General features: G+C 34.2%; 1 protein-coding gene across 31 annotated transcripts in view; it reads right to left on the bottom strand.

Moving 5' to 3' along the window:
* TSGA10 (testis specific 10) overlaps window positions 1–12,673 on the bottom strand; it is a 121,916-nt gene that overhangs the window by 40,947 nt on the left and 68,296 nt on the right. For 26 of the 31 annotated variants that reach the window (XR_011425904.1, XM_070235028.1, XM_023618577.2 and 23 more), the window contains 5 exons: window positions 12,210–12,325; window positions 9,529–9,683; window positions 5,617–5,672; window positions 4,350–4,518; window positions 1,781–1,891 (listed from right to left, as the gene is read on the bottom strand). Coding sequence is in view for 30 of the 31 variants with exons in the window: in XM_070235028.1 (XP_070091129.1) it covers window positions 1,781–1,891; window positions 4,350–4,518; window positions 5,617–5,672; window positions 9,529–9,683; window positions 12,210–12,325 (607 nt within the window). In the remaining variant the exon portion in view is untranslated. The remainder of the gene's footprint in view (window positions 1–1,780; window positions 1,892–4,349; window positions 4,519–5,616; window positions 5,673–9,528; window positions 9,684–12,209; window positions 12,326–12,673) is intronic. The other 5 variants (XM_070235048.1, XM_070235027.1, XM_070235047.1 and 2 more) reach the window with 1 other exon arrangement.

The raw sequence follows: 12,673 nt of genomic DNA, 5'->3' as shown, positions 1-12,673 counted from the left end.
GTGTGGAGTGCCATTCTGTTTCCTCTCAGTTTTTCATCTCTAGCACCTCAGCACCTGGCATACACTGAATGAGTGAGTAAACGAATAAAGTACTCGACAATTCTTAATGGGCCTCCCTACCAAAATGGACCCATGGTTCATTCTCTCAGGGGGTGCCTGGATCCATCTAGCTATCTTGTGAAATGAAAGCTCATAAAAAAAAATCTCATGGGGCCGGCCAGTGGCATAGTGGTTAAGTTCACATGCTCCACTTGGAGGTCTGGGATTCGAAGGTTCAGATCCCCAGGCGGACTAGCACCACTCCTCAAGCCATGCTGTGGTGGCATCCCACATAAAATAGAGGAAGATCAGTACAGATGTTAACTCAGCAACAGTCTTCCTCAAGCAAAAAGAGGAAGATTGGCAACAGACGCTAGGTCAGGGCTACTCTTCCTCACCCCCTCGCCGCCCCCCCCAAAAATCCAAATAAACAAACAAAAACTTATACCAGGATGCTAAAAGCTGAGAGATGCTTGATCTATAATGTCTGAAAAAACAATTCCAGAATCTAAAAGCCTCAATCCCTACAGCTGAACTTTGGGTAAAGTGACAGGCTAGGGAGAAAAAGGGAAGTGTGTAACATTGACGGTATCCTGCAGACTACATCCTGTGGACTACAACATTCACTGAAAGCTCACTATGCTAAATGTTGTTCAGATATTCATTCATTTATATTCTACCCTATTCCAGAATAGAATTAAATGGCTCACTGTGCTGCGTCTATCTTACTTACTTGGGTGTTCTTCCCAAGTGCAGATGGGACACTGAGACTCAGAGATGTTGAGTAGCCTACATAAGTCCATGTCATTACTGAGAAGAGGAGTCAGATCTATCTGACTCCAAAGCTTCTGTGCATTTATGGTATTACATTGCACCTCAAAATCAAGAAGTGTAGGAAACCACCTGCTTTGCTAACATAAGGCTGCTGCCTGACTGCTTGAAAGCAAGCATTTCAAGTTAGGAGCTCTTAGAATCTCTTATCTCTCAAAGTCCTAAACAGTATCTGCACACTATAAATAAATTCTCAAGATATGTTTGTGAACTGATATTAAACGACATGTCAAATATAACAAGGAAAACAGTTTTTTTGGGGGGTGAGTTTCTATTAACGGCTTGAGTGGTATGTAGGAAACACTATACCTATTATAGCAATCAATCCAACTACACTATTTTATATAATATTTTACCAAATGGATATATCTAACATCCTTGGTCAAGCTGTCTGTTTGTTCCAGGGTTGCCACACATGTACCCAAATTTATCTGGAAATATTTGATGTCAGACACATGTGCCTAGTCGAATGGTTACTCACAGAGAAGTGCAGAGGAGAGCCATCTGCCCTCTGGTCCTAAGAAACAGACAGCCCCACAACAGAGGGATAAATTCTGATCTGTTACACAATCAGGGGGAGCCTCTTTTGTCAAAGACCTGTAATTGAAAACTCTACCATTTTCAAATATAAGTTAGCCCAAGTTGATTCTGGTCCCCCGGCCTTTATCCAGTTAGGAGGATTCTACTTATCTTGAATGGTTGAGTGGCAAACTAAGAGGGGCATATTCTTGAGTTACCTTTCTGGACATTGGTGACATTCTAAATATATAGTTAATCCATCGTCAACACTGAAATATGCTACGTATTAAAGAAAGACTTGATTCAGCTGTCCATATGAGTGTAATCAATCGATAACTTTAGTAAAAATTCTTAGGTATCATGAGCGAAGAGAAAAAATATATTTACGTACTTCAGACTTTAATATATTCTTCAGCTTGTTAACCTCCATATTAGTGTCCTGGACTTTCTGTTTTATGTCATTAAGTTCATTATGAGTATCATTCAATTTTTTTGACAGTGCCTATGAGGAAAAGATAGCTAGATTTGACTACAAAAAATAAAAAATTGTTCTATGTCAAAACCATATTTAAATACTTATAATAAAAAGTTAATATATTTAATATACAAACCTCATACAAAAACAGTGAGAAGACCCAAGAATCCAAAAAGTAAATGGGCAAAGAACTCAGACACTTCACAAAAGGGAAGCACAAGTGGATAATACTTGAAAAAAGTCAAAATTTACCAGTAATCAAGGAAGTGCTAGTTAAAATAATGAAATACTATTTTTCCTATCCAAACTAGTAAAAATTTAAAGCTATTCTCTTATGGCAAGGAATGGGCATTTCTATGTATCGTTGGAATAAACGTATATTTGCAAAAAGCAAATCTGTGATCTGCTATCGGTGATGGATCAAGAGAGATTTTTAAATGCTCATAAAAACAAAAAAACAAATATGTTGCTTTTTGTTGAAGGTAGGAAATGGATACATGGGTATTCACTATATTTGAAAATGTCTACTTAGAAAGTTGTTAAAAATTTTTAAAAAGAAACCTCATAAGCTTTGATTTAATTTGAAACTAAATCTAATAAAATTTAATGAAAAAGAATGTTCACTAAGGCATTATTTGTTATAGTAACAATATTTATTCACATTTAGTGAATGATGCAGTAAATAGTAGTATTATATAGTGGTATAACCACATAGAACATTATGCATCTCTGAGAAATGTTTGGAATAATTTTTAATAACAGAGGAAAATGTTCGTCTATATTTAGGGAAAAACTCAGGGTAAAATACTAAAAATACCTCATCCCAATGTGTTAAAAATTGCAGTATTGAGGACAAAATTTTTTGAAAGTTTCTGTTTACCAAATCTACTATCATATGAGTTCTTAATCTGTGGTCCACAGAGGGATCTATCTTCTATCCTTGGGCCTATGACCCAAACAAAGGAAAAACTACTCTTTAACATATGTAAATTGTTATGACACCAATTCTCTTCTGATTATAAAAAATGTTTATGAAGTTTTAACAAAGCAGGGAAGTGCCTACGATGTTACAGTAAGCTAATAATAGTTAGCAAATATTTATCGAGTAATTATGCTGGCACTCATTTCTAGGTATATTCTCACTTACTCTCCATTTTTATGAACTGAGATTCAGGGAAGTTAAATGATGTGATCACACAGCCAGGCAGGAGGATTCAAACTCATGAGAGTCTTAAATACTCCACTCTATTGCCTTCCCAAATAGAAAAAAGCATAATATGAAGTAGTATGTGGTTTTACCCCAACAACATTAAAAAATTCATGTAAAAGATAGTATAAAAATTTTTACAGTACACTGAAAGTCAGTAAAAAATATGTTAACAGTGGCTAACTCTGGGTGGTAAAAATGAGAATTTTTAATCTAGTTTTTCATAAATAATAAGTTATATTTACCTTTAGCCTATTTGCTCTAGCTATAGAGTACACAAAAGTAGATCCTATAAATTCACATCTTTTGTTTTTATTCATTAATTTTTAAAAAATAAATTTCATTTTAGAATAGTTTTAGATTTACAGAAAAGTTGTGAAAATAGAACAGAGAGTCCCCATATACGCTACACTCAGTTTCCTCTATTAACATCTTACATTAGTATGGTACACTTGTCACAATAAAGACTTATTATACATTATTAACTTAAGTCTACATTTTATTCAGATTTCTTTCATTTTTATATAATGTCCCTCTTCTGTTCCAGGATCCCATTATCCACTAACTTTTGAACAAAGCATTTTAACATCTCAGGCAATTTTTTTATAATTAACAAAGTGTTGCATCTTTATACTTGCTTATATAAATTAAAAATATTTAACAGTTTAAAAATACAGACTTTTATGATGCAAACTAAACACATGGAGAGTGATAGTGGGAGAAATCATATGGACCAAAGAATTTTAAGGGGTGAAAAACTTCCAAATAGAATTTCTTAACGTTCAAATTAAAATAATGATATTGGAAATGAGAACTGGGGATAAGCCTGAAATATATTGGCTTAGAGAGGGAGTAATTATAAAAGAAATTTTCCTAAAAAGAATCACAGTGCTAGAGACCAAAAAATCTGGCCTAGTCCATATGCTCATACTTAAGACAGAATAATAGTCCATCAAATAAATCTACCCTTTTCTGAAAAGTTTCTGAAGGTTTTTATTTTCATTTGTTGATTTATTAAAATCTTTATCCTTCAGTCAGGAAGTACTTCCTAAGGTTTAATACAAATCTGTTATATCCCCTCTTCCTACTTTTCTTTAATATTTAACTCTTTATGTCTGAGAATTTCATTTCAAAGTTATGTGGTATATTCTGTGGAATAAAGTTAAAAAGTGGCTGGCTCCAACAAAGCCTGAGCTTTTCTATAAAATTAAATGAAGTCTGTGCCTCAGAAGAAATATATCTTTTTCTTGGAGAAAAAGAGTCTAGGAACAAGTATACCTGGTTTTCTTGTTTTGCTTTAGAAAACTGTTCTTGGAGATTGTCATTCTCATGAGCCAAGATATCTCTCTCCCTGGCAATTTGAGTCAGCTCATCATTTGTTTCATCCAATTGCCGACGCATTCTGGAAATGTCTTGTTCACACATAATTAGGGCTTCAGTAGACTGTCTATTCCACAAATCAAACAGTACATAAGAAGAGACATTTTACCAACATAGAATAATAAATCTCACAAGACAGTTAGATGGACAGTTAGCATGAAAACATTTGAAGAAATTTTAAACACATTTAAATCTGTAGGAATAAATACTGCAAAGATGGTGGATTGGAGTTTCTCTATGTTGCTAACATTTCACTGTGAAAAAGGATGCTAAATATACATAACAGTCAATGATTTGTGAAGTATTGCAAAACTTCTAACAGTCAAGTATAAGAAAGCCTTCATCCTAGCTCTAGCCACTATGGCTTCGTCTCCTCTGCAGGTTCCTCTTCCTCTGCCCTCTTAAAAATTAATGGTTCTCAGGGCTTAACCCTTAGCCTCCTGATTCGTCTCATTCTATCCCTTCCATCAAACAAATCCTATTCATTTCCATGTCCCCCAACCCCATATATACCCAGATGACTCTGAAATCATTATCTCCAGCTTGGCCTCTTCCTTGCCCTCCATATTTATCTACATGAAGGTCTCATAGACTCTTCAAATTCAGAGAAAATCGTCTTTTCCACATACTTTTACCATGTCCAGTATTCATCCCCAGCCATAAACCTGGCATTTTCTTAGATTCTCTCCCTCACAAGCACCTCACTCCTTCTGTCCCCCAACTCCCCAACCCCAATCTATCCAATCTTTCCAATATAAAAATTTCCTCAAAATTCTTTAATGATCTCTTATTGCCCGAAGGATAAAATCAATACTCATTTGTCTATAACAGGCCTCTGTCTGACTGTTTAGCCTCTTACCCCTTCACTTCTCTTACACTTTGGGTTCCAACATACTTACCTACTAGTCATTCAAGAGGCTCTTGAATATGATCTACGGTTCTTTGTGGTTCTTTGCTACTCTTTCTACCTTGAACGCCCTTCCCTTTCCTTTACTTGGCAAACATGATATCCTCTTTTACTTGCCTAGACAGCCTTGGGTATCCTTTCAACATTAGAGTTATCATCTTATACACAACACCAAGCCCCTGTTTCTTACTATCGTTGTACCTAACACAGTACTTCGCTCTCAAAAGTGCTCAAATTCTTTTTGAGTGAATGATTTACCTTGATGCTTGCTCCATCTCAGCAATGATATTCTTCATGCCTGAAATGGTCTTTTCCTTGAAAAGTAATATAAGTATTACATAAAAAATTATCTTAAACTGTTATTTCTGTGAAAACTGAATGAGCAAAAAGAAATTTTGCCCTCCTTTTTTGATTTCCATTTGGTTTTAAACATTTATGTTCTATTCTCCTTTTCTACACTTTAAAACTAAAGTCTAATATATCAATGTGAATATTTGTACTGGATAAAAACAATATATTATACTCATTAAAGGAAAGACTACACTTAAGTGTATTTATATGAGACTAATATATCAAATACTCTGTTACAAGATGTTTTGTGTAGTCATCCAGCAACACAAGAACCCCATAAGCACCCTGTTTTTAGAGGCGAACCAATGGTTTGGCATTGGAATGTTCTATACTGGGAATAGGATTAATCCGTTATAATATACTTCTTCACGTTATAAAACCCAAGAAAGTGAATCTATAAAGCTAAATTTAGTTCTTAAGAATAATAACTTTTATCAAGTATATTATTTATATTAGTCATGAATAGCATCTTCGAAAAGCTGCCCAATGGAATCACTTATAAAAATATACTATTAATTTTAGGTGTAAGCTAATAAGGAGGTAAGCATTAGGCCTAGAGCAAAGGTATAAAAATATAAACTACTGCTATTCTTCCTTTTCAAGGGTGTGGTGAGAGAGTAGAATTAATGGAGTCAGTCAAGGCTGAAATGGGTGTGAATATCTTAATGCCATCAATACCATTCCCACATCTCCTCCTTTTAAAACTCTCATTGATCCTGAACTAGTTACAGAAACTATGCCCAGATAGTTAGGGCTAATATTAGCCCTAAAAAAGTAGGAAAATTATTCTTTCACTAAATAACTGGATTTCACTTTGCCCTTTGAATTTTCAAATCTTTAGTAACCAAGCAACAAGATGAAAAACTAAACCTGTATTTCTCAACCAGTTCTGTTCCTGTTCTTTAGAGAGACAGAGTTAGTTTTGCGTGTGTATGTGTGTCTGTTTATCTTCCTTTATTCATGTGCTCCTCTCCAGGATATTTTTAGCTCCGGTCTCCCATTCTGCTTTCTGGTAGAATGGTGCAGATTCCATATCTGGCAGTAATGTATATTAGAGTATGGTTAAAATACCCATTAGCAAAACAGTTAAACCTTTTTAAGAAACACAAGCCAATGGACGAAAAAGACAAAGAGAAAACACTGCTTAAAATGGAATATTTACACATGCTTTTGAAATATAATTTAATACATTTCTAAATAAATTCTAAACAAGTAACTGAATTTCTAGTGTTTGTGAAAGCCATTACTTGGTTAAGCTTTAAATATGGTTTACAAGCCTAAAAGGACTCTCCTTTTAAATATGATTTATAAGCCTAAAAAGGACTTTTCTTTATCAGTAGAGATTCATCTTGAAAGTAAGATTCTCTAAGAACATTGTAACACATCCAGGGCAACAAAATTACTGGGTAGAATTCAACAATATATCCTCTTAGCCTATTTTTCTTTTAATATGACCCTAATACCACAATTTCTCAAATTCTTGAAATCTATGCTGTCATTATCAATTTAAAATTCCTTGTGCAACCTCAATATGTTGTCCAACCAGAGATATTCAAGTTAACTATTAAAAATTCAATCTGAACAGGATGGTCATAAATCTACTTGGAAAAAAGAAACAAACTAAAATTTTACACAAATAACTCTGGCTTTTATTACTCAAAAATCTGTGAACTTGCTTTTGAGTTCTCTAATGTTGACTGGTAGCAAGCAGTAGAACACCTTTTTAAACCACGATTACCAGAAAAAATTTCACCTTATTCACTATAAGGTAGACTTTTCCATAGTGATTTATCTCTGTAATCTCTAAATCAGACTGTAAAACTACTTTTTTTCACTGAACAGTATTTGTAAATTTAGCTCTGCAATATCGTTGTAGAGAACATTTCCTCTTTTAAATGTCTAACACTGTTTGAAAAGTTATTTTCCCTTCAGAGGATGGATGTGTTTACATTCATAATCTTAGACAAAGTTCTTGATTTTGAAATGGGCTTGTGACTCAATATTCCTTGTGAAGGAAAAGATAATGTTGGTACCGTTAGCAGAATGAGAGAAATATGAAATATTAGATATAGCAGAGGGAAATGAGATTCAGGAAGACATGAATAATTTCTTTCTAAATGTCAGTGTTTTTGAGGAAATTATGTTGAACTACTCAAAAAGTGGTTTGAATATAATGAAAATCCTATCCAAAAAATTCATAAAATTTCAAAAATATTAAAGTATAACTATAAAGTAATGTCAGCCTTTTCAACAAGTAAATTAATATTTACTATCTCACACACTTTGATGACTTCAATTATGCTCATCATTCCCAAATCTATTTTCATTTTTCTCTCCAAACCTAAAAATCTAAGAGCCTAGAAATATCTCAACCACATGTCCAAAAGACTTGTCAATCAATAATCTTCCTCTTAAAGCCTGTTCTATTTCCTGTGTTTCCTACTCATGTGGTTCCTAAGTCAGAAAGCACATTTTGTCCTTAATATATCTGCTTATCTCTCTCATGGATATTCCCACCATCCTAATACAGTTCTTATCATTTTACTTCTAACTAGTATCCTTTTCACTATTCTCATTTCCTTATAATCCATCTTTTACATGGATTAACAAGTGCCAGAATATTTGTTTTAAAATAAAGATCTAATTGTAGCATTTTATTTACATTATTTCTATGATAGTCTAAACTCAACATCACATGTATTGTCATGATTTGTTGCTTATCTATCCCATTTCATCTTTTGACCCCTCTCCATCCCTGTCCTCATTCTCACCTCTTTGCAATCTATTCTCTGGACACACTAAACATCAAGAAATCTCAGGAAATTCTCTTATGAAAGCCACTGGGGCTTTCACGAGGCCGCTCTACCTGTCTGGATCACCCTTTCTCTCACTGGCCCCTTTCTCTAAATCTTTCCCTGGCTAATTCCTGGTCATTTTCAGGGAAGTCCAGGCATCATCATTTCCTGGAAGTCTTTCTAGATTTTCCTCTTCTCCTAATCCAACCCCCAGGCTGAATCAAGTGTATTTCTGCCAAACCCTAACTGCACATTATGCACACATCATTCTGGTACTTAGCACATTCTATCATAATAACATCTTTATTTATCTTTCTCCCAGTTGTACTCTAGGCTTTTGGAAGACATGTCCACTCATCCTCAGTTTCTAACATGATACCTGGTACATGTCAATAAATGCTTGTTGAATGGATGGATAAAGGAATGAATTAGTTCCCTTAGAGAGAAGAAAGAGCTTATTCCAATGATGCTGGCTTTGCTGAAGACATTTGTGGAAAATAGTTTAGGAATTGTCTTCAAAATCAGTTTATGAGCTAGAAAAAGGGTATCAATATTTCCCTGCCTTCTTGGCAAAAAATATGGGATGGAGATTATCATCCAGCTTTATTCACCAGCTCCATAAGATCTACTCTCAAAGGCTGAGGACAATGTAAAAATGTGCTCTTAGTTGTGAACACAATTACAAAGGCAGTTTTAATGAAATAAACGTATTGTTTCCCAAGGTGGCCACCTGAAAATACAAGTTCTGGTGTGCTTTTAAAAAGAAATCAGTTTCATTGCTTTATTATCATTTTGATATTTGAATTAGTTATTGCCAGTGAATGTTAATCACAAATTGATAAGAGAAAAATCAATTTTAAAATATTAGCTAGTGGCTTTGAATATATATTTCCTAAGACTATCTTCAAATATTTCAAAATCAGATTTTAAAATTTCAGCTTTCTAGAAAAAAAGGTGAGAAAATACTATTATTTTATTCAGATTGAAGCTCAAACATTTTTAAACCACAATTCTCAGAACATACTTTCATTGCCAAACTCTCTCCAAGGGATGCAATATTCTCAGATTTTTTATCCAAACATGCTTGAAGGCATTCCTTTTCTTTAGCCATATCGTTGAGGGTTGCACCAAGAATGCTGATTTCTTCTCGCTGGGCAATACTTTGCCTTGTAAAATTATCTAAATATGTAATCATAAAGGCATTGTTTTAAAGATAAATTTTTTTCCAGTTCAAGCAGATTGAAATACTTGCCAAAGTAAGTTCTCCTATATTATAGTCAATGACTAAAAATAAGTATTGTATCCCAAATAAAAAATGGCTTTTGGTGTTAGTGATTAAAAACTAAGATGAATCATGAGATTCTAAATGACTCATAAACGTAAAAGTACAGTTAACACATTTGAATTAGAACAGCAAAAGGAAGCTCTATATCACAAGTTCTCAGGTAGATTTACATGTGTCGTGGGCAGGAGAGGGTGGGTGGGTGATGTAAGTGGAATAGTAAAACAGCCTCTGAGCTTTCCCTCCTTTAATTTCCCCTCCCTTTAGCCTAGAATCATTGATGTACATAAGTTGGTAACTAACAGATCTTAAGATTCAATCAAGTCATCTTTGAGTCAAATGTCTTCTAAGCTGATTTTTCTCAAGTAGTATTATAAAAATTCCTTTAAAAAAATCATCCCAGGAAGTCTCATTCAATCTGTGAGAACATTGGTAAGCCAAAGTCAATGTTGAAGGCCTGAATGATTGGTATAGAATAGTGGTTTTCAGATTGTGTTTTCCAATCAGCACCATCACCATCATCTGGAAACTTGTTAGAAATACAAATTCTTAGATCCCATCTCAGACCTACCAAATTAGAAATGCTGGGTGGGAAAGCAATTTAACAAGCACCCCTCCCAAGTGATTTTAATGCACACCAAAGCTTGAGAACCACTTGAGGAAATTGGAGGAGACAAAAGCCCTGGCCATATCCTACTTCAAGGAGCCTGGCTCCAGTGAGCTTTATTAGCTCTCCAGGTGATTCTGACACACACCAAAGTTTGAGAACGCTAGTCTAGAGCTCTACAAGGAAACTCTGTTAGAGTAGACCTCTAGGTAAATTCCTGCCAATGGCCACCCAGTGTGGCACTAAGAGAGGGAATACCATATACCAAGAGGATGAGCTATGTAGTACTTGAGAATATATCATGTTCCTTTTCTAGGCAGTACTCTCTTTAAGGCAAACCACAGGGTTTGGGTGTTCTGATATCTGAGTTCATTTCCATTGGCATAAAATAAATAAATATATAAGCTCTAAAACATCTCTAGTATTTCCTAGTTGAAAGAAATCTTCAAACTACCAGCCCATTCTTCTGCTACTCTTAATAGCCTCACTTCAGAGATTTTTATTCTCTCTTGTCGCTAGTTCCTCACTTCCCAATGATTCCTCAACCTACTCTCTTCCACATCCAACATTCCATTCAAACTTTTTGTCAGTGTTACCAAGACCTCCAGTGTGCCAAGCCCAATCAATACTTTCTCATCCTTATTTTGCTTCTCAAAAGTATCTGCCAACTGATCACACCTTCCTTTTCAAAATATTTTGCTCTCTTATCTCCCCAAATAACATTCACTTCTGGGTTTTCTTCCTACTTCTTTGGCTTCTTCTTACTCAGTCCTAGGTCCTCTTCTCCCCATTCTCTATATTTTCCCTAGGTGATGTCATGGCTTTAAATTTTATGGTTTAAAAATATCATTTATATGCTGTGTCCAAATGTACATCTTTAGATTTCTCTTTTGAAATACAAACTTGTCTATTTTTATTTGTATTTAAAATATCCAAAAATGAGTTCTTCAATATTCCTTTAACATTTCTCTTTTAATATTTCCTCTCAATAAAAAGCACCTCCAATCACCTAATTGTTTATACCAGACATTTTTTTTTTTCCCTCCCCAAAGCCCCAGTGCATGGTTGTATATCCTAGTTGTAAGTCCTTATAGGTCTTCTATGTGAGCTGCCACCACAGCATGGCAACTGACAGGCAGGTGGTGTGGTTCCGTAACCAGGAAACAAACCTGGGCCACTGAAGCAGTGAGAGCATCAAACTTTAACCACTAGGCCATCAGGGTTGGCTCATGCCAGACATTCTTGAACTATGTAACAGCAAGTGTTAAAAACATTCCCTCAGTTTCAAAATGGGTTCTTTTATAGTCCTGACAAAATTTTACCTTAGAGTCATAAGATTAAATTATGATCATATTTTCATAGAGATCACTGGTAAGAAACATAAACAGGAGACTTTATAAAAACAATTCTCTCTATAAACCCAAGTAATATCATAGATATAGCCAAATATATGTATACTTTCCACCAAAGTAATGTGTATGTCCTATGTTTCATTACAACAGCTATGGACAAGACACAGTATAATACAAAAACTTGTAAATTTAAAAGCAATCATCATAAATGTACAAAGCGTTGCTACTTTGTTCAGCTACTTCTTCAATGAAAAATATCAAGCCATGTCTAAGTATTTATGGTCCTAAATCTAAGTAAAAAATTTTACTATCAATGAAAAACACATTTTTCCATGATTTCTGATTCCTAAACTTTTAATCAAAGGAACTATTTCCAAGTTTATCCATGTTATAACTGAAAAGAAGAAAAGATATTTTCTACCAGACTTAAAAAAAAAAAAGTAATGTCAGGAAAAAAAACTCACCAATTTTTTCATCCAAGCACATAATTTTCTCTTGAGTAAGCTGTAGCTCATATTTTTTCTTAGCAAGGTGTCGCTGAGTATCAGAAAGATCTTTTTCTGTGTTTTCATATAAAAGTCTGTAAACATTTTAATAATAAAACTAATTCTGAAATTTTTATGTTTGATTAACTTATTAGTCTATTTAAATCTAAAACCTTTTAAGGACACTAATATACATTTTTTCTTTTTAGTACGTTCATTATAAAACACATTATAGGAAGTTTGAAGAATAAAGGGGAAAAAGGATCCTCAATCCATTGCTGCAACTTAAGCTACTATTAGCATTTTGGTCTTCACTATGCAGTATTTTTTTGCTGCGTATATTTTAAAGTTACCATACTATAAATTCAAAATTGAATCCTGATTTTTTTTTCACCTACACTTATTCTTTAATATTTTCTAGTCTTAAAATACAGCCCTCCAAA

The sequence above is a fragment of the Equus caballus genome, chromosome 15, assembly GCF_041296265.1.
Source record: "Equus caballus isolate H_3958 breed thoroughbred chromosome 15, TB-T2T, whole genome shotgun sequence".
Classification (NCBI taxonomy): Eukaryota; Metazoa; Chordata; class Mammalia; order Perissodactyla; family Equidae; genus Equus; species Equus caballus.
The sequence above is the reverse complement of the archived record's forward strand: the minus strand, read 5'-3'. Positions and strand labels throughout refer to the sequence as shown.